At 27.4% G+C, this 23,963-nt stretch overlaps 1 protein-coding gene across 1 annotated transcript; it reads right to left on the bottom strand.

Annotated features, from left to right (window-relative positions):
* Positions 1-3,130: 3,130 nt before the first annotated feature.
* On the bottom strand, positions 3,131-6,314 carry LOC148196765 (uncharacterized). The gene is made up of 5 exons (XM_088092326.1): positions 6,158-6,314; positions 5,359-5,501; positions 4,936-5,065; positions 3,901-4,092; positions 3,131-3,515 (listed from the first exon to the last, which is right to left on the bottom strand). The coding sequence occupies exons 1-5, from the start codon at positions 6,212-6,214 to the stop codon at positions 3,306-3,308; spliced, it is 732 nt and encodes a 243-aa protein (XP_087948452.1). The 5' UTR covers positions 6,215-6,314; the 3' UTR covers positions 3,131-3,305.
* Positions 6,315-23,963: the final 17,649 nt, after the last annotated feature.

The raw sequence follows: 23,963 nt of genomic DNA on the forward strand, positions 1-23,963 counted from the left end.
TACATTGAGTACGTCAGTTTATAATACATATGATTATAAATTTTATCTTACAAATTTATTTTATAAAATTAACCTACACTTAAAATTTATTTTTTAACTCATAAATTATAACTATTGTTTGTTACCATACTATCCGTTTTAAAACGTTATCTAATCAATCTTTAATGTTTAATTTTATGTTCGAAATATATATTTTGATATGAAAAAATATATTAAAATTTGTATATCTATTAAAATTAAATTATTAATGTATATTAAATTATTACTCACGGGTTTTTGTGGGGTTGGGTTCGAAAAATGTAATTTTTTTATGCAGATTAGTTTTCAACCCGGTTCACTTACAATCCGGCTCATCCGGGTTGAAACTCGTGCTGAGTCGGGTTGGCTCATCAACCCAACTAATTTAATTTGATTATTTATTATTTTATGTTTCAATATTATTAATTAGTATTTTTTTATTATATTGTAGATGGAGATAAAAATAAGATGTTTTAAGAGAAAAATATTATAGATTTATCTACTCAAAACTCTAATATTTTATAAATGGATAAGTGATACAAAAATTATCAATATTAAAAATTTATTTGTTCGTTTTTTGTGCTTGTTTCAGGACTAAGCTTGGATTGTATGATATTTTTTTATTTTGAATTGTCTTTGGAGTTTCAAACATCGTTTTAGAGTAAAATTTATTTAGATTTGAATTAAAAAAATTATATTTTTTTATTTAAAAAAAACTTATAATTAAGTGAACCAGTGAGTCAATCCGTTTAACCCACCAACTCATGATAAATCGAGTCGGGTTTGAATTTTTTTCAGCTCGTTAATAAGTAAGTCGGGTTGAGTTAACTTACTAAAGCTTTTGTTCACTTGAATGAATTTGGAAGAGAGTGATTAAGTGGATTTGAGAGGATTTGAAGATTTTTTTTTTGTTTATTTGAGTGAATTTGGAGGTAAATGAGAGTGGATTTGGAAGTAAATTTTTTTAATTTATCATATCAATCAAATCCTACACTAATTCTCACAAATGTTGCTTCCAAATTCATTCTCGTTTACCTTTAAATTCACTCAAATAAACAACAACAAAATCTATCTTCAAATCCTATCAAATTCACTCAATCACTCTTCTCCAATCCATTCAAGTAAACAAGACGTAAGTGACTAACTTCTGTGGACTAAATCGAGTTACCCGTTTTGAGATCTCTAAGACATCAAAATAAAAACTTACATTTAATGTTTTTACATGGTGGAATGTTATGGTAATTATGAATAGAATTAAAATAAATATATTAACCACGGATTAATGACTGTTGAGTGAAATATAATTTGCAGTTTGAGAAGAAAAGTCGTTAATGTGCACAGAAGTCAAAGTGCAAAAAATGAGCTAATAAAGACGGTCACAGACAAGACATGAAGCAAGAAACAGTAACAGCACTACAAAAAGTAATTTACAACTATAAAGAAGATTTATTACGACGACTAAGGATGCTTTCATATCTCTTAAAAAAAGTTATAGATTTACAACGGGAAAAGATAAAAATAGTAATGACAACAGATACCATTTGAGAGTATATCCTTTATTAAAAATTATCTAATGAAGAATAATTTTATAATTATATTACTATTTAGAGTAAAAAAGTAACATTTGTTAACATTATAAATTGGATGAAACTTCTTTAAGAGGCATCAAATTCAATACGTAAATTTTTTTTAAGAGACGTAAAAGTATGGAGTTATATTATGGATAGTGATATTTATTCTTTTTATATTATGGAGTTAAAAAACCTTTTTATATTTATTTGATATTATCTTTTATTCTTTTTCTTTTTAAAATATAAAAGTTTCATTTCAGTCCTACAATTGTTTTTCTTTTAATTAAATATTTTTTTCCTTCTATTATTCCCTTGTCAAGTTCATGGAACATGCAACAAACTTCAGAAAAACCAAACCAATGAGAACAAGCAGCATTTCCTTAACTTCTAGTTTATTTTATAAACCACGATGTTGTGTCATGTCCAGACCAAGTCATACTTGTCTTGTATGGCTACATTTTGTACTACCTTTGAGATTATTGTATAATTTTTTCAAAAGTTATTCAGTTTTGTTTATATTTAAATGTGAGTATATTAAAATGAGAAAGTTAAATTATTCATATGAAAAAAAAACTTATAAATCATATCAATTAAGATTTTGAATTAAAAATGATATTATAATTCTTTATATGAATTAATTCATAATTTATTGATACCAAATCATTTCTCTGATTCTTTTTCAAAAAAACTGGATTCTATTCATTTTAGTTGATCTTTCAACTAAAATATTATTTACATAGGACTTTTTTAATATAGATGGAAAGAGCCCACGTTTTAGTTGTTGAGATTTTATAATATGAACATATATATTATAAATTTATTTATTGTTGATTGGTTTTAAAACTTAATTTGGTATGAGATTAGAGTTTGTGATCCGGGTTCATAAATTGTCTATTTTAATAGGTCAACTTCTTTTGATAAACATTCTATGAAAGAGTTGTTGGAAAGTCTATAATATCTCTCAATCATTGGGGTGCTACCTATATTTATGTTAAACACTATTTTCTAATGTTAAAATGGTTTTGAGAAAATTCTAATAGGGTAACTAAATTTTTTATACTTAATCTTTGAGGTTGTTTGATTGTGTTCCTAGAAATTTTCTTGAAGCTTAAATAAGAAACAAGAATGTTCCTCAGCTCGAATTAAAGCGTTAAGGACCATTTGGTTTGAAACCTGGAGCATTAGAAAATAAGTCGACTTTTAGAAGTTGAGAAACTCTGCATACGTATAGAAATGAATTAGAAGTTTTTCTTTAATCGGGATTTAGTGCAATTGAACCTATTTTCGTGTGTCTGATGCCTTTGTAAATTTAGTTAATTATTGTTATTCTTGTTTCTTCTTGCTTAATTATTGATAGAGAATGTCCACTAAGGTAATTTATTTCGCTTAAGCAAATTTTAAGCTAAAGAAACATTGTTTTGAATAAAAGATAAAAGTTCCATTGAAGCTTTTAGAAACTTGGAAAGAAGAAATTTGAACCAAATGATGCTTGTTTGTCTCTTTTTCACTGAGTCACTCATAGCAGACTTACCAGACACAAATAAGCAGGCATCACAACAAGCCAATATTAACAATAGCAATGCTTTTCAGCACTGTTCAAATAAAAGCCAGAAAAGTATAATTCTCAAGTCAAATTTCACAAATGAGAATCCGAAACTAGAGGAAACAACTACTTAACAAGAAGCATCTGATATCAGAATTGAAGTGTGGAGTTATCTAACTAGACAAGTAACGAGTCATCCATGTCTCAAAGCGAGACCATGCAAGCTGAACTGCAGCTTCATCTTCATCAGGCATTCCCATGCTCTTCCTCCTCTGGATTCCATCACTAGACCTGTTCATGAATGCATGTGCATTGCCAGGATAGATATGCACCTCATGTGGAACTCCAGATGCCTTCAGCTTTTCTTCCAAGGCCTTCGCAGCCTGAGACATCAACATCAATACACTTTAGTTCATTAAATTTGAACCTTTTCATTGTGCTCTCTCTCCTTCCTTTTCTGTTTCCCTAAATCTTGCACTTGTCTCTCTTAAAAGACACCCACTTGGGGAAATTGAAAAATATATCATATAAACTTCAAAATGTTCTCAATTTTACTCAGGGTATCTGGGTATGCTCGTTGGTATAAGTGGTTGATAATGGGGAGATAAAAAATAGAGTGGGGAGTTAACAAAAAAAAAGAGTTACGAAGATAAAATTTCTGTGTTTTGCCCAATGATTCTGTCACGAAGGTGAAAAACTCATGCACGATAATTACTGCGTATATCTTAGTAATGAAATTAAGATAGAATTGCAAGGAAATTATCATACTGTGATATCTGAAAAGCCAACAAAACTATCCAGCTCTCCAAAGTGAGCCTGAACAGGAGCCTTGGCTTGGGCAGGGTCTGCAAGCTGAGAAGAAGGAACTCCATAGAATGCTACAGCAGCGTCAACCTCTGAAACCAAGACAGAACCAGCAATAGAGAGAGCACCTCCCATACAAAATCCAGTTACACCAACCTGTTGCAATAAATGATGATCAAATAATTTTAATTATTAAAGCAAAATGTTTACTCCTAATATATATACAGTTCAACAAAAAAAAAAAAAAACTTCATTGAACAACATATAAACCAATGTTATTAGGCCTTCAATCGAAGTACACAATCAACCATATCAAACATTATAAAGACACTGGCTTGCCATCCATAATAATTATCTAAGCCCAACAAACGCTTCTAACAAAAACCCTATTGAGAGAGACCTATATTTATAGTAAAACACAAAAGCTCAGGGGATTATGTAAAGCAATTCTAACCTAATTGGGTCAATCTATAAATATGATCATACAAAATATTCCTCTAAATCGCAAATGAAAGAAAAAGGGATCCAATGGGGATTATGTAAAGCAATTCTAACCTAATTGGGTCAATCTATAAATATGATCATACAAAATATTCCTCTAAATCGCAAATGAAAGAAAAAGGGATCCAATGGGGATTATGCATTGCTGCTTCTGGATTAAGAATTTCACATTCACTATTTTCACCAGTCACTGGATCAAAACTCAAAAGTATAAATCTAGTTTTACAATAGAACTCCAAACTAAAACTCAAAACCAGAAAACTTGGAGATATCATAAGTAAATTACAAGCTGCGACCAAAGCAACTTCCTTTTCATTCATTGAACCTGTTTACATATAAGACTTAAAGTATCCCATTTCAAACCTCACACTGAGGTTATTATGAGTAGATAAAAAGTAGAAGAACCTTGTGATGAAAGCACAATGAACTCTAAAAACACAGGTTAAAAAATAAAATATTTATCTTAACAAAGTACTCTAAATACAAACAATATCAAACCTTCTTCGAACCATTCGCTTTAAGCCAGTTAACAGAAGCAGCAATATCCTTGACAGCAGCTTGCCAATCAAGACCATCCATCAAATGTTGAGCCTCAGCTACATCCAGACCAACCTTTCCTCTGTACAGACTGGTTAAAAGAAAGTAAAACTCATTGGTCATCCAAATGTATATACCATGGGAAACAGTGCCGCCTATAAAAGGAGTTAGAAAAAACTAGGGGCCGTTTGTTTTGAGAAAATGCTCTGTTTTAATTTCTATTTTAAGCCTGTATAGGAAATAGGGAAAAAAAGAAAAAAAAAAAGTTGTTTTCATTGTGTTCTATACGAACTTGAAAGCAAGGTGACATTTTTTTTAATTAAAAGTGAAAACAAAAGATCTCTCAAATCAAACAAGCCTTATAAGTCCATTATCTTATCTTACTCTGGGATAAGAGCTTTAAACCCAGTACCAAGCTGAGAAATCTTCACAGCATGGTTCTTAATTTCGTAATCCACACCCCACCACTCCTGAATCACAACAATTCCAGGAGCATCTTCTCTTCCAACCACATATGCGTCAAATGTCTGAACATTGGAAACAAAATTTGCATAACAAATAAAAACTGTGAGTTCCAGCTTAGACAGCTAACACGGAATAGTTATAGTATGTCGGAGAAAAGGTAAAGGGAATAGAAAAAAATTAGGTCCAACACCATGACTGGGAACAGTATCTTGTTTAAACAATTCGAATCTAAAATTTAAAACTCAACTTCATGCTACATCAAACTTTTTGGGCATGGTAGGTCACTACTAGCATAGCATGAAATAATCAGATCTAACTACAATTTACTTGTCAAGCGCAGATTATTGGGCATGTATAGCATTGTCCACTAGGTTAAGTGCAGTGAAGGTAGCATTTCGTTACAAAAGATGATATTGAAGAAGACCCAAGATAATATCTATGATGTAAATTTATCATCACAACACATGGATAAGAAAAGCTTGTCACTTTTATTTTTGGGTATGCAGTAAACAAAAAATATTCACTAAAGATGTTCATGGAATCCAATCAACAGGGAAATAAACAAGTTAACGATGAATTTAGCTTTAGAAATTCCAAACAAAAGGAAGATTATGTTTCATAAACGAATGGAAACCATAAAATGAGTGAATTTAGCAGTGCATGTAGTTCATAAAGAAAGAAAAACAAATGTAATGGGAATGAAAGAGATTAGACTCACAGTGTCATCTCTTTGAATCTGAATTTTCTTGAAAGGGGATGAAGCAGTGGTAGCCATGGAATGATGGAACAGAAATGGAGCTCAATGAAAAGCAGATCGGAGAATTTTGCAGCATCACTGATCAAAGTGGCCTTATAACTGAGAGTACCCAACGACCTACAAACGATGTCGTTTCTTTTGATTTAATGTTCTAAGTTAAATTAAATTAAAATTTGATTAATAATAGGATTAACCAAATTTTGTATCCTTATAGAAGTTTCTATATTCAATATCTAACAGTGTCACAAACATAATAATGATTTCAACAGGGATGAAGAAGGGATAACTTCCTGAATATACAATTTATTTCTACTGTATCTAAAAATTTAATTTAGTCATTTATTTTAATCAATTCCATTTCAATAAAAATTCAAAATAATATATTAATATTAATATTATAATAGTGAAAATATGTACGTGAGTTTATTGTTTAATGATAACTAAAAATAATAAAATTACTATTATTGTTATTATAAAATTAAATATAAATATTTTTATAATTTTATCATAAATACTTTTTATTTATTTTTGTAAGTAGTTTTATATTTAGAAAATGGATAAATTTAAAAAAATTGTCAAAATTAAATAAATTCAAAAAATCACAACTAAAATTGATAAAATATTTTTTAACTTAAAAAATTATTAAGAAAATAAAATTAAAAATAAATGTGGAAAAAAAATTTACTTTTATATATAGATATAAATATAATTAAAGTGTAAAATAAATATAAATTTAAGATATATTTTTTTATATGTTTTTGAAAGTAAGTAAATTATTGTAAATAGAAATTATGATATTTTGACATCTAATAATTTTTAATATACATTTCACATCTGAGTATAAAAGAACTGTCCAATATAAAAATAGCATAACTTTCATAAATATAAAATCATATTAAACCAAATGTTATCATTAAATTATTTTTTATTTTTAATTGTTTATCAAAATTATAGCTTTTATAAAATTCTACAGAACACTATACCATATTGAATACCCTAAAAAATCTCAACTGACAATAATCTACTATTTCTCTTTTATTTATAAAGGGATGTCTTTTTTTCTTCTTAAATGTAAATAGATTGCAGTTACTTTTAATTAGGTTGAATGATATTAAAAGAAAATTGTAACTGCAGTTAATGTATGTTATATCATTATAATTACAATATGCCTTTTATTTTAGGAGGAAGATATTTTAAAGAAATTAAGAAATTAATTATTGTGTAATATCAATGAAATTTATTTTTTAAGCTTAACCCATCAAAATTAATCTGTATTAAAGGTTAACGTGCCGGAAGCAGGCCATGCTCTTCCGAAGATAGCGGCCATAATTGAAGGGAAAAATATTTTCTTCATGTTTGGACAGAGAATTATTTGAAAAATCAATTTATTTAATAATAACTGATTAAGCATCGAATCCAGAACATTGTATTTTGAAAGTTGCAACTTTAATATTTGAAAGATTAGTGTTGACTTTTTAACATGATTTGACATTGTAACAAAACTTGTGATGAGACTTTCTTATGTATATAATATATGTATCGGTAATTAAGACCTTTATAACCTTTCAAAATTCTATCATAAGTGGTATTTAAAGTTAAAATAATATTAAGAAGCAAAATTAGGTATTTCAAGTTTTGAAAAGATGCAAATTGAAAACTATTTTATAAGGATTAATGAAACATTCTTATTATCAGCTACATGTATAAACTGGTGTTTATTCGATAAAACATTTACCATCCTTAAAATTTTTCAAAATAAAATATATAAACTTACCATGCAAAAATATTCATATTCATCCCAAAATATAATCTTAAATTTGTATATAAAGTTATATTCTTTTATCATCAACTCCTTAACTAAATTTATGTAAACATATATTATATATTCATAAAGTGAGTCCAATCTTACTACATTTACATAACAAACACCAGTAAACAATAAAAATAAAATAATGATACTTATATATTTATATATATTTTCAAATTTAATCGTGTAAAATCTATTAATCTCAAACATTTATTAAGCATAAATAAATACATAAATTTATTTAACAAAAAGAAATATTTAAGAAGAATTGTATATATACTTTCCTAATTCTATATACATTTTGTATTTCTAACCTAAAAGATCTGATTTATTCAATAGTACCCTGAATTCATGTATTTTAATTGTGAAAAAATACATTAAATCAAGTAAATTGGATACTTATCATTAATTCTTCGATCCTAGATAAATCACTCAATCCCTAGAGTCCATATTATATGTACATCAACATGAGAATCCACTAATATCTTTTGTTTATCTTCTTAACTACACAATTTTCTTCCTCTGCACAAATGTTCATATTAATCAACTTGGTATTGATTCTATTTTAAGAAGTACTTTACACGTTCTTTGTTCTTAAACAATGATGTTAATTACAACACTAAACTTCTTCACTTGGGACTATTGACCATATAGCATATTCTCTTAACTTAGGTAGTGAATATAGACAAATTTTAGCTATCATTATTAACTTACCTAAAAGAGAACAATTGATTGCTAAATATTCTAGTACTATTAACATTTCAAAGTTTGTTGTTTTGATCTATATGTTATATTTAACTAAATTTAAATTCAATTTGATATATATTTCTAAATTAACTACTTTCATACATTATCAATTGTTGGTAATGACTAAGAAGTGTTTGATGTTGGACATCTCCGCCAAAAGAACGGGTGTTGCTCCCTTCACCACCACATCTTTCTTCCTCTACCTCTCCTTTACTATTTTGTCCTTCAATAAAATTTTATTTTTAGGGTTATTATTTTTTTAATTTTATCTATTCAGAACCTATTTCACTAATAACTTATTCTAGTCCTGTACATGAGTAAAATACTTTTCTTTCATTTTAACATTATATTTCTTCCTCTCTTTCTTTCGTTGTGAGATACTACAAGTTGCAAAGGTTAGTGGTGGTGGAAAGAATTATCAAGCAGTCTCCCTCTCGTGGTGCAGTATCGCTCTCGTCCATCTCTTGGTGCAGTATCGCTCTCGTGGTGTAGTGTGTGGAGTGGTGTAGTGCATGTCGTGCTTCCTCGTACTCGAATAAACGGAGGTGACATCCTTTAAACGGAGGTGACATCCTTCAACGGATGTCAACATTCGTTTAAGGAAAAACGGATGTCGACATCCGTTTTACCTTAAATGAATGTTGACATCCGTTGAAGATGTCACCTCCGTTTAAAGGTTACTTTTTTTATTTTAGAGTTTGTTTTATTAGGGTTGATGTATACTTCCTCACGCTGGTTGATGCTCTAGACGCTCCTCGATGTTCCTCCACACCATGGCGGCAACGCTCCTTCACACCACGGCGGCAATGGAAGCTTTCAAACCAAAAAAAAAAACTGGGAAGAAAAAGGAATGGAAGTGCGGGAGGTGGGGAGGTGAAACGAAAATGGGGAAAGGGGAAGAGAGTTCCGTGGATGAGTGCTAGGAAAGTAAAATTATGGTTTCAAATAATTTAAAATAGGGTAAAAGTAAAAATCTTTTTAACTAAAGGATATAATTGTATTTAAAATAATGTGGGGAGGTGGAGGAAGTATAAGGTGGTGGTGGAGGGAGCAACACCCCAAAAGAATATTTGTTACCGTTAGTGTTGAAGTTGATATGTACAAATTCAAGTCAATCTCTAGCATTCCCAATAATGACTATCTTGTCATGAATCTCTCCCATTATGTCAATTATTGTAATAAAGTTGTCATTTATATATGACACTAAATATTTGACATTAATATATTGAAAGAATGTTTGTCATGAAATAAAATTATCCCATTTTAAATTTTGTCAGAGATATTGTTTATAATGTTTGTCACAAGGTTAAACAAAAGAAATCGATTTTCTCCTTCTTAATCTCTTTCTCCTCTTATCTTAATATATGTTAATATTTAGGGTCTTTGCTTGAATATATCTATTCATGAACATAAATATTTTCTTACTGTTATTGATAATCATAATAGATTTGTTTGGATTTTTCCAATGTCTTTTAAATCTAAAACATAATATATTTTACAAGGATTTGTTAATTTTATTGAAAGAAAATTTGATACAAAATTAAAAAGAAAAAATTATTCAATCATATAATGACATTAATTTATCATGGATCATTTCTTTCAATCTATTAATATTATACATCAAACCACATATATTGAAATCCTTAACATAATGACATTGTTAAAAGAAAAAAATTGACATTTATTAATTGTGACTCAAACTTTCTTATTTTTTGTTTTATATTTTACATTATGTTGTTAACTTAATAAACCTTGTTCTTACACATTTTCTCAAAATATGTCCTTATGTCAAGAATTATATTCTAAATTATATGATGTTATTCTTCTTTGGATGTCTTTGTTACACTAGTACTCTTAGTACTAGCAAGAAGTAGATGGATCCTAAAGTTTTATCTTGTGCTCTTTTTACGGTTCAAGTCTCACAAGAAGGTTAACTTAGTTATTTTCAAATTTAAGAAACAAGTCACACTATTGCGAAATTCGTTGGTATTGTGCTCTTGCTAATGTCACTTATTAGATTCATTAGCTCACATATTTGCTTCACGACTTTTGTGTTCTCCTAAGCTCACCTTAGATTAAATATGTTATTTATATTATTGCAAGTCGTGTCTTTTGTGAGAGAACAAAAAATATTGAAATTTATTATCACTTGATCTGTGACAAGTTGCTTCTTAACTCAATTAAGTTTCTAAACATTAATTCAACACAACAACTTCTTAATAAAAGCCTTAATGTTTTTTATTTTTCTTGTCCTCAAGTGGACATGAATGATATTCATTCCCTGTCTTTAAGGGTGATAATAACCTTATCTTTATTTTCAGTTAAAATAAATCTTATTATAAATGAGATATTATTAATCTTATTTTTAATAAGTATCAATCTTATTTTTATTGTTAGTTAACATAAATATTATTATAAATTAGCTAGCCTTATTTTTAGTTAGTCTATGTTTATCTTTGTTGCTAATCTTATTATAAACAAGTTAGCATATTATAATTGATTCATACATATAATCTATAAAAAAAGATACTACTGTGTGAGTGAAAATCTTCTAAAAATGAGATATTTGGTTTATTAATGTCTTCGCTTAAAAGATTTCGATTTAGTGAAAATATCAATAAACAAAAAATAATTGTGAAGTAAATTTTCAATCCTAACAAGAAAAACTTACCAAAATTCTATTCCAACATTTTTAATAAATCCAACAAATTCAAAATACTTAAACAAATTCATTTATAGTTAAAATTCGTGTTCAAATTTAGTTAACTCAAATCAAAATCCATGTTATATAAAAAGAATATATATTAAATATATCACAATTTATGCAAATATATTAATCTACTCAAATTCACAAACACGATTAACAACACCTAATTTCGTTTAAGTGAATAAAATTTATTTTACTTTTTTTTAAAAAAAATAGTAAATAAAAATAAGTGAATAAAAGATTTTCAAGATATAACAAAATATTTTTTATAAAAAAATATAATTAATTTTAGATTAAAAATTAGAAAAAACGAAAAATTGGACAATTAGAAAATTCTATTTTAAAAATATGAATGAAGAATGAGTGATGAAAAATAAAATGAAACTAGAAAAAAACAAATTAGAGAACAAAAGAAAAAGAACCAAATCCTTGTGAAGTTTTTACACCTTGTGAGCAGTCCAATTCAATTTGTTTTTTATATCTACACTATTCATATTTTCTTTTTACACCTTGCTTCAAGGCTATTTCATTTGGGTGTTGCTCCCTACACCACCCCACTTTGCTCCCTGTACCATCATATTTTTCTAAAATTCCAAAACTATCCTTTATATTTTAAAATATCCTACACCTCCACCTCTTTTCTTCAACGGATGTCAACATCCGTTGAAGAAAAAATTCTTCAACGGATGTGCCACATCCGTTAAGTTTTTTTTTTTTTAATTTTTTTTTTAATTTATTGTATTTTAAATTAATATATAAATATTATTTAATTTTTTTTAAATTATTACTTAATTATTTATAAATTAATTTTATTTTATTTAATAAAATAATTATTATTAATTTTAATTTATGCATTATTATTTAAATAATAATTAAAAAATTTGTTATAAATATATTAAAACGGATGTGCCACATCCGTTGCATTTTTTTTTGGTTTTTAGTTTTTTTTTTAATTTTTTTATTTTAAATTAATGTATAAATATTATTTAATTATTTTAAAATTATTACTTAATTATTTATAAATTAATTTTATTTTATTTAATAAAATAATAATTATTAAATTTAATTTATGTATTATTATTTAAATAATAATTAAAAAATTTGTTATAAATATATTAAAACGGATGTGCCACATCCGTTAACGGATGTGGCAACATCCGTTGTCTTTTTTTTTTTTTTAATTTTTATATTTTAAATTAATATATAAATGTTATTTAATTTTTTAGAAATTATTATTTAATTATTTATAAATTAATTTTATTTTATTTAATAAAATAATTATTATTAATTTAATGTATATATTATTATTTAAATAATAAATAAAATACTTTTTAAAAATTTATTAAACGGACGTGGCACATCCGTTAACGGATGTCAACATCCGTTGAAGGTGAAACGGATGTTGACATCCGTTTTATAGAAGGGCAAATTAGGTATGGAGAGGTGCAGGGAGTGGTTATTTCATTTCTTTTTACTTATAGCTTCTCTATTTTATGGGTCGAGTAGCCCAACATGTTTTTTCCACCTACACTACCCATTTTATTTTTAAACCACTTTTTCTAATGGGCTATAGACCCAATCCGATTGGTTTAATAGTTACACGCTGTTTTTATTTTCAACCTTTTCTATTTTAGGCTATTCGCTATAAGGCCAGTTTTCATATCGCCACTCCTTACATTTTCTCTTGGTACCCTCACAATCCTCTCCAATCATATATATATATATATATATATATATATATATATATATATATATATATATATATATATATATATATATATATATGAAACCATGCAACTATCCTTTCAAATAAAAATATTTAATATAATTTAAAAAAATCATTAAAAATAACTTTTCTAAACTAAAAATATACTTGAATTCTAAAGAACAACTTGAGAATATTTGAATAACCAACTTCTAAAAATAATATAACAAAAAATAACCAAACTTCATTCAATACTTAAACTAATGGAAAAAATAAATTTTCCTAACTAACTAAGCTTAAACATTTGTTAAAAAATGAGGATTAAAACTTTTTTTTATAAAAAAAGTACCTAATTTTATTTAAATAGATAAAAAAAACAACAACTAAAAGGATCAACTTACCAAACAGTGAAAGAAGACTGAGTTAAAATGAAAGACCTTAAAAAGGATTTTTTTTTATGAAAATTGTAAAAATAGAGAGGAAAGTAAATAAAATGGGTTACCACGTATCAAAATCTATTTCTTCTAAAGTTAAGAATGGTTTCAAACTTAAGGCAAGAATCAAAGTTCAAAGTTGTTTATTTTACATGGATAATGATACTTTGACAACATTTTTTTATAACATCTTAACATTATTTACATGTCATTTTATGATTGGTCCATGTTGATTTTTATGATTATTGTTATTGATTGTAGAGTAATTTTGGACAAATCACATAATGACACGTAAATGATGTTAAAATGTTGTCAAAATATCATTATCTATTCTAAAAAAAATTGAACCACCTTTCTATCAAATCTAATAAGTTATGTTTGTCTTTCCCAAAATAGAATATGTCATTGATTTCGTTAAACATAATGAAGTAATATATTTTTGGCTTTTTAAATAATAGTTAGCAATACAATTCTTTGTAGTTCATTTTTTACAGTCTGTATATAATTTTTTGAATAATACATATGCATAAAATTATTTGAAGTTAAAATAATTGTTAATCACTTGGTTCTTCAACATGAATCTATTATAATATAAAAAAGAAAGATATATTATAAAATATATTAGAAAAATTATATTAATATCTATATTTAATTTGTTGATAAATATTTTGGTTTTTTATTTATTTGACATTATTAATTTATCTTTTTTTAGTCATATTTATTTTATTGATATTATTTAATAAAAATTTAGTATTAATCCTATGTACAGATAACTCTCTATAAGGTTTTAGGTAATTATATTTTTAATAGAATAAATTGAAATACTGTGTCTAATAATTTATTTCAAATGTTTAAAATATATATTTGAGATAAAAAAAATCATAACTTTTAATATTATAATTTTTGTTTTATATTCTTTTAATTTAATTTTTATTATTTTCAATTTCAAAATGTAACAATTTATAACTTTATTAAAATCAAAATAAAAGATAAAAACTAACAAATTAATTGTCTTCAAACATATCTCTAATGTATAAATATTTTCATTAAATGAGTATTGAAATATACATTAGACATACATTGATTAGACGAATTTAGTTATACACACTATAGGAAATAAATTAAACGAATATATTATTATACATTAGACAAGTTCTTCATACATAAATTAGATGACTACAACAAAAAATATTAGACTAATCTAAAAATACATATTAAACGAGTCTGTTATATAGTAATTAGACGAGTATAACAAACAAAAAAATACGAGTCATTCCATACATTAAATAAATAAGTCTATATGTAATGTTTTTTCTCTTACAAAAAATTATCTATAAAAATTACATTATCATTTTTATATTACATTATAATATTATTATTCTTATTATTGAATATTCTTTGTATTTTTAGCATGTAAAAATTAAACTGATACTATTTAATAAAAAAGACATTAATTATATGTATATAAAACTTTGAATAGGATTTTAAGGAAACCCTCGTGAAGAGGAAACCTCAAGTACTCGTATTGGGAAAGATTTGAAATGTAACTTTTATAACTCAAGCCTAAAATGTGTGACTTAAGTCCTAAGAAAGGCGGTTTAGAAAGATCTTGAATCAAATGTCTACGGTTGAAACACCAAAGCTAGAGTAGGGCATTTCCTTGAACAATTTATAAATACATACCTTATATCCTCATTTTAGGCATTAAGTGGAGGATTAAATATATAGTAGTGGAGTAGGAATACAATATTAGAGGCTCAAAAGTTGCTTTCACTCTAAATCTTATGACTATATGTTGTTGCATTTGCATTACAATATTCTATGAGTAGTTGAACTTTCTTGTGTTAAGGTTGAATGTAATCAATTCTAATTCTCTATATTTTTTCTTCTTGGATATTCATCTATCTTTTCATTCAATCGGTTTATGATTTAATTTGTGCTTGTTGTTTGACGAATTAATCACTTGTCTTATTTCACTGGTTTGTGTAAGACCCTTGAAATTCAAGGGTAAGAGTAAGTATTGGATCATAATAAGACTAAGAAACTCAAAATTTAGCAAGTGGTACAAAAGTTCAAGTTATAAATAAAATAAAATGTTGTCAAATGTTGACATGGTTCACTATTTTAATTATAACTTTTTGTACAGTTAATATATTGAGTTGATTCTTGTTACAATGAAAAGTAGACTCGAAGAGCTTCGATTCGAGTACTCATACGCATATTTTGGACTTCGGGAAAGGGTTCAACCGAGCTGTCAAAGTTGTGTCAGAATTCTCTACTCGCTTGGCGAACAGAACCACTCGCTGGGCGAGTGGCGCTCGTTGGGCGAGTGAATTTTTTTTTCCGAAAAGTCAAGATTCCTTCTAGAATGTCCTCGGATGATGTTGGGACACTGTTTGGCTCGCTGGGCGAGTAAAACAACTCGCTGGGCGAGTGAAAGAGCTCGCTGGGCGAATTTTATTGTTGGTTGGGCGAGTGACTCAAGTTCTGAATACGTTTTTGGTGAGCCTGAGCCTATATAAGGCGCCCCTCAGGTCCTAAGAAGGGTTAGAAAACCCAAAACACTTGGAGGAGAGGGGTTGAGCTGAGCTTTGTGCGAAGGAAGAGTTTGGGTCCGTGGAACGACTGTTGGCAAACAAGCTAAGGATAAAATTGTAAGGGAGCTAACCTTGAGTCTTTTCGTTTCTACGTGTTTTTGATCCTTGAAAACGTTGGTTTTTATGAATATGGTCCTGTGATGAAATATGCAAGTTTATTGACGGTTTTAAAATGTGATTTTGATTCTGTTACGTATTGGTTTCAGTATAATTCATGTTTGATGATATTGTGAGTATGTTATGATTATGGTATTGTTGATTCTGTGATTATGAACGAGAATATTGAATGGATGTTCGGTGAATATGTTAAATTGAGTATGTATGTACTATTTAACCGGAGGATTTCAGATGTATGAGGTTAGTGACTCTGATTTTTTATGTTTTAGGATTTAGATAAGCCTAGACTGTTGGTATGCCATGGATAGAATCTGTGTATGATGTTAGGAGTAAATCTGAAGATGAATCTGATGAAAATGATAGTCGTTTGTGATTTGGACTCTAGAAATGATAATTTGTGGAGTTGGGACATAAATCCTTGATGTATGTGATGAATTATGGTATATGTGATGATGATTGATAAATTTAGATGTTTTGGAAAGTCCAGAATGTTTTCTGTGAGGCATGGTTCTTGTTGTTGATGCATTTGATATAGGTGAATATGGTGTATATTCTGAGACTACGGTGTATGGATATGTTGTTTTGATGTATAGTCTGAAACTGTTATGAGATATGAGGAACTATGATATGTATGTTTTGGTGTTGTGATGTTGTTATATGCATCTTGAACATGGTTGAATTGTGCTATGTGAGTGCACCGTGAATATAATATGATTTTGGTATAGAAAATGTGATATGCATGTTGGCTTGGAATGGTCTCGTTGTATGAGTGGTGGACAGTAGCGTTGTGGTTGTCGGTTCTGATAAGCTCCCTAGATGAGCGATGGGAGTTGCCCTGATAAGCTCTTTGAATGGTGGGTAATTACACTGATAAGCTCACTAGACGAGTGGTGAGAAGCAATCACTACACATTGGTGAGATGTGTAACATACCTGATAAGCTCTTATATAGAGTTATAGGAGTGATGTTGAGCATTGGTCTGAATGTGTTTTATTGTATAGCAGTGTATGCAACATGGATATGTTTTGTATGTTGTATAGCGATGTATGTAGCTTGGATATGTATTATATGTTGTATAGCGGTGTATGCAGCATGGATCTGTTTTATATCTTGTATAGCGGTGTATGTAGCATGACATGATTTATATGTTTTATGGCGGTGTATGCAGCATGAATATGTTTTATATGTTGTATAATTGTGTATGCAACATAGTGCGATGTATATGTTGTATAGTGGTGTATGCAGCATGGTGTGATATATATATATATATATATATATATATATATATATATATATATATATATATATATATATAAATGTTTGTGATATGTATGTTGTTTGTTTTTGTTAGCTCACCCTTGCTTGTTTGTGCATGTGAATGCGATGATCGTATAATGTGTGATGTTATACGGGAGCATGTTTTATTACAGATGATTTGGTCGCTGCTTCTGATCATGCATAAAGGATGAGAGATATGTGATATAAAATTGGGACATGTAATGTTAATATTTTATTTTCGAAAAATAATTAGTTTGTAATGAATTATGTAATATTTTCCATAGAGGCTAAAGTTTTATCCACATGTATGTTATGGAAAAATAAAACAGTGTCACTCCTATAATTGGGATGTTACAGTTTGGACCTAAGTGAGAACTAGTTTCAAGTTATGGTTAACTAATTTTCCTCCTGCTTTTAGATGTTAGGAATAAATTTAAGACTCTAGTTGACTATAGAATCATGATCTTAATGCAAGTGATTAATTCAAGTAGTCACTATCATAATAAACTTTGATGATCTTAGATTCTAGCTGTCAAGAATAGATATAGAGTTGTGTAAGATCCTTGAAAATATTTGTAAGTTAAAATGTAAGATCCATGAAAAAAAAATATTTATAATAGTAAATTTTAACATTTTATTAGTAATAATAATTTTAATGGATAGAAAAATGTAAATTTTTGGATATAAAGTTATAGTAATTTTAGAGGGAGAGCTTCAAATTTTTGATAACTTATTTAGGATTTTTTTTAGAAATGTGAATAGTAAATAGTAAATAGTAAATAGTGAATAGTGAATAGTGAATAGTTAAAAAAAAATATTAAAATAAATTATGGAAGAGAACACTCCACGTAGAATTAATCATTCAGAGATAAGAATGGTGAATAAAAAATAATTTTTGAATAGTAAAAATGAATAGTAAAAGTGAATAGTAAAAATGAATAGTAAAAATGAATAGTAAAATTTTTGGCTATAAATAGCCAAGGGGGGGAGGCTGAAGATTTACACCAAAATTCTAGAGAAATTGTGAGAGAAGAGAGTTAGAGGAAATTCTAGTTAAAGAGAGGAAATTCTGGAAGTTTCCGGAGAACGGTTTGAGAAGAGGAAACTAAGTCTGGAATAGAGGTAAGGGAAGCTAACTTTGAGTATTTCTCTTTTGTATTATCTTGAGTCTTGAATATGCTATATTTTTCTTTTGTCTGATTTTAAATCTTAAATATGGAGTATTTTGTTTCTGTATGATTTTGAATTTTAAATGAGAATATGTTTTTTTTGTGTGTTAATATCCAAGTGTGATAGTTGTAAAATGTGATATTGATTATGTTATGTCAATTGTATGTTATTAGTGGTTTATTTTTGTATTTTGGAAGGATTAGAAATTGTCTAACCGGCTCTGCCAGATTCAATTTCTTGTTTCCCCAAACATTTTATTGTTTTCCTTATTTTTTTTTATTGTATTTTGGAAGGATTAGAAATTGTCTAACCGGCTCTGCCAGATTCAATTTCTTGATTCCCCAAACTTTTTATTTCCTTCCGTATTTATTTTATTACATTTTTGGAAGGATTAGAAGTTGTCTAACCGGCTCTGCCAGATTCAACTTCTTGTTTCCCCAAACTATTTATTTCTTTACTTATTTATTTTATTGCATTTTTGGAAGGATTAGAAGTTGTCTAACCGGCTTTGCCAGATTCAACTTCTTATTTCCCCAGACATGTATTGTTCTTGTTATTTAATTATAATGTATTGATGGATGGATTATAAGTTGTCTAACCGGCTCTGCCAGATTCAACTTCTTGTTTCCCCATGAATTTTTATATTAAGATTATTTTTATGATTGTCAAATATTGTATTCTTCTATGACCATTTATAGTAATGTTTTATTATTGTTAATTGTTTATAATTATCTTGTATGAATTCTATTATGGATGTTTATTGTGATGATTTTATTGAATGAGTTTGTTGGCTGAAATTAATCTTGTTGGAAGGTTTGGAATAAGGGTTCTGTAATAGCTTGTATATGGGTATTAAATATATATACAGTGTTTGAGGTTGTTGTGAGAGGAAGTAAAATTAGGCATTTTAAGATTTAGAGCATAAGAAAACAAGGTAGATAAATTAAATAAACAAATTGTTAATTATTGAAGGCCTCCCTTTGTTGGTAAGATAGAGGAACCTTAAAAACCTGAGTTGGCACATCCCTGATCATAGAGCAGCCCTGGCCTGGTCCAGTCAGTTGTGACTAGTCATATGTGCTAGCGTCGAAGGTGAGTTTGATGCGTTCAGACATCTGGGTCCTCTCCGGTGACCAATTGGGGTAAAGAAAAATCTCTATTAGGATGAAAATAAAATAAAACAAGTTGATTGTAGATGCGTAATATTATCATGGTAAAAATTTCATATATATTTTATTTATCATTACATTGAGCCCAGACTTTAATATGTAGTTCCTAAGATATGTTGATGTATTTTGGTTGATCCATGATCTTTGTTTGGTGAAAATATGTTGAGTTATACTCGTTATGGGCAAAATGAGTTTATAATATGAAGCATGATATCTGGCAATATGTTTAATTTATCGATACCAAAACGGGTTATTATGAATTCATGATTAAAGAATGAACATGATTGAGTTAGGTGGATAAGAGGGTATGAATTGTTGGTTTTTATGAAATGTTGGAGTGGATATGAGAAATCATTACTTATGAAATGATGTTTACTACCGGGAGTAGTATGTTCGAGTTATACCATGAGAAAAGTAACACCTGAGGTTTATGGAAGCAGGCAGAGAGGGGTCTGACCATAAGGCTTCACAAAGTAAGACATAGTATGTAAGTGAGGCTTAAGGAAGCAGGCAGAGAGCAGTCTGATCATAAGGCTTCATGAGTAAGCATGGTACACTTGTAAGATTTATGGAAATGAGAAAGATGATTTTGATAATGATGAATTAATGACATCGGAATAATGATATTTTATCAATTGCAGAAATACATGATTTTAATATTTTTGTTACAAGTTTAATGATTTTATGATATGGTTGGCTTACCCTTATTTGTTTGTACTATGATCATATAACTCATGTTATACGTGATTAGATAATGTTGCAGATGCGGTTGAAAAAGCTTAGAGATGAGAGAGATGCGGGGAAAAACTTTCAGGGATTTTTGTAAAAAGAATAAATTTGTATTGGGAAGATTATGTTGTGTAAAATTTATAAGTTGAAATTTCAATGGTGAAGACTATATTGTTTAAAGTTTGTAAGTTTGGTATTGTACTTTGGAGTAATTGAAATAAAGTTTGATTGTTTATATGAGATATCAAATTAATTTAGTCTCTACTATCAGTAATACCCTTTAAAATATTCGGGTGTTACAAGTTGCATTTAAATTGCACTCCCACGACAATTAATGATTTGCAGTACATAGACAAGATCAGTCGTGATGTCATCATATGGAAGAGGACAAGATGATATTTATTCAGCCTCTACTCCACCCAATCTATATAATATATATTATTATCAATATTTTCCAAATCCACAAACCTAAAAACAAACTATTGTACTTTCTACATTTTTATGGACTCGAAACCCTTACTCAACTATATTACAAATAACTTGACACACTTGTCAATAGGTTACACAACTGAATACTTTCTCTTTTAAAACTTGATTTTGTGTGATGTTGGGGATTTTTGGCTCAAGCCCTATGGATACAAAATCTCAATCCAAGTTTTCCTATCAAAATAAACATTAGATGTGTTTGTCCATACACTAGTTAAACCATTATAACAAACAATATTATATGAGAAAGAAAAAATAATGGATAAACTTTTAGTTTTATATTTAAATAAAAACCCGGTTTATATGAGGTTGTAAAACCTAATATTGTAAAAGTCATTTACGGTATGTTCGTTTGAAGGAATTGTCCTGTTCACACAGAATGACGAGGATGAATTAGAAAAAAATTTGTGTTTACTTTCAGAAATAAGCGATGGAAGAAATAGAAGGATTTGTGAGATTATGCTTTTACTCAATCACCACGGCAGTGCGAAGATTTGAAAGGAATGGTAAGTGAATCTCATTTTTAGTCTTTGATAGATAATTTTCATATTTTTATAATAATAATAATTATAATAATAATATAAATAATAATAATAATAAAAATATTAAACTTAATTTTATCAAAAGATTTATTACCTTTTTATAAAAATTTGAAATTGAAATTAAAATTACAAAAAAAATTGAAATTTTTATTTAAATATATTGTATTAATTATTTATTAAATATTTTGTATTAAATTTATATATTTTTTAAAATATATTATATTAATTATTTATTAATTTTTTATCATTTTGTATTACTTAATAATTAAGAACATTTTGGTAATATTTAATTTCTACCAATTAAACAATTTTTTATCTGTCACATGAATCAAATCCTAAATTAATTCTTACAAAGTTTAATTCCAAAATTCATTCTCACTTACCTTCAAATTATTTAAATAAATAACAAAAAATTTATTCTCAAATTCATTCGTTTAGTCTCTCTAAATCATCTCTTTCAATCTTATCCAAGTAAACAAAAAAGAGAAAATAATAGATAAACTTTATTTTTTAAAATATTGCTTCTTTTACGTGTTCAAATCAAAACCGCAAGACTACATAGGTGAGAAAGTTAGTTATAGAAAAAAAGTAATGGATGAATTTTAACTTTTAAAAGGTTTTTTCTCTTATATGGTCAAATCAAAATTGCAAGACTCAGTAGGTGAACAGTTTCATCAAATCCACAAAGTTCTGGAAGTTAGGAAATTTATTTGTGGTGGACTGTGATTTTGATCTTTTTCCAGCTTTATAAACAGATGTTTGTATTCACCTACAAAAAATATATTTTTCTCTCATTTTCTTTTTCCTCTCATTTTTTCTTTTCTCTCTCTTATAATATGTTGGATTTATTTTTATACTCTGTTAGTTTTTTTGCTAATTTTAATATTTTTAAAAAATTTCAAAAAATTCTTATTATTCTGAAGGGATTTATACAACATACCGAGCATAAATTTTAAAAAATAATAAATCTATACGTCTCGAAAAATATCTGTGAGTATTTTTTCCCTATTATTATTCTAAACATATTTACAACACAATCACCTACAGTTACGTTAAAAAGTCATCATAATAATTTATTTAAATAAAAAACAGGTCCATAATCAATTATGAAACTAAGTTAAAAAGTCATCCTAAAAAATTAATATTTAGGTAAAAAAGGGTCCACATTCAATTAGGAACATGTTTTCAACTATGTTAAAAGTCATTTTAAGATATTATTTTACATGTACTCAATGATTATTCTGCCTTTTCATCTTTTTTTTTTCACAATTTAGCAACATGTACTTCCTGTCCAAATCTTTTATATCAAACCAAAGTTCTCTTTTTTGCAAAGTTTAAAGTTAACTAATTTTTTACTATTAATAACTTCATTTATATTTTTAAAATTATTTTTTAATTGTTTATTTTTGCAGTAGAAAAAATGATAAAAAAACGACCATAATCAGTTATTACTATGCAAAACATACATCAAAATTTAGGTGGACACTAAGTTAAAAAGTTAACTAGTAGAAACAATTGTTTATCAAACAAAATGCAACATTTTTCCAAAAAATAATAAATATTTGTAATTGGCTTTGAGGATTTTTATTGAACGGGTGGAAAGTTTTTCAGAATATTTTATCAGAGTACAACAATAAATAACGAACTCACAAATACATCAACCTACAAATGTCATTCCTACAATTGCCGAAGGGTCATGATGTTTTTTACACCTCTAAATTATTATTTTATATTTATTATTAAACTAAATATATACTTTGGATGTATATTCAATATCATTTTTTAATTGATTTTGTTCTTAATAATTCAGTTCTTATTTTATTTAAAAAGAATTTATATAACTTTTTTTTTATTTTTTTGTTTTATTTTATTTAAAAAGAGTTGATATTTTTTTTTAAATTAATGTTGACATGGTTTAAAAATTAAACACGTGTCATAATTCAAGATTTTTTAAAACTACTTTTTATTTTTATTTAGGACGAAACTCAATTAAAGATATGTGTTAGTTTTTTTAAATAACATCAATATTAATTTAATAAAAGAGATCATATTAAAAAAACTCCTATTAAAAAATGGTAACAAGTAAAAAATTTCAAATTTATAGAAAATAATAAGTGTTATTTTATTGTTATTATTATTTTAATATGATATTTAATTACGACAAACACATACAAACAATGTAGGCAGAAAAGGTGATGTTATCGGATATTTCCCATTCTTCGAAATCTTCAAAACACAACAAAACAGTATGTGGAACATGAAAGTTCGCTTTCGATTGG

Source organism: Vigna umbellata, chromosome 6 (assembly GCF_029865625.1).
Source record: "Vigna umbellata cultivar VRB3 chromosome 6, Vumbellata_1.0, whole genome shotgun sequence".
NCBI classification, from domain to species: domain Eukaryota; kingdom Viridiplantae; phylum Streptophyta; class Magnoliopsida; order Fabales; family Fabaceae; genus Vigna; species Vigna umbellata.

Coding starts and splice junctions, on each gene's coding strand:
- LOC148196765 (XM_088092326.1), bottom strand. CDS start 6,214: ATGGCTACCACTGCTTCATCCCCTTTCAAGAAAATTCAGATTCAAAGA. Junction 4,093..4,935: donor AAGCGAATGGTTCGAAGAAG/GTTTGATATTGT, acceptor TTATTGCAACAG/GTTGGTGTAACTGGATTTTG. Junction 3,516..3,900: donor TTGGCTTTTCAGATATCACA/GTATGATAATTT, acceptor TTGATGTCTCAG/GCTGCGAAGGCCTTGGAAGA.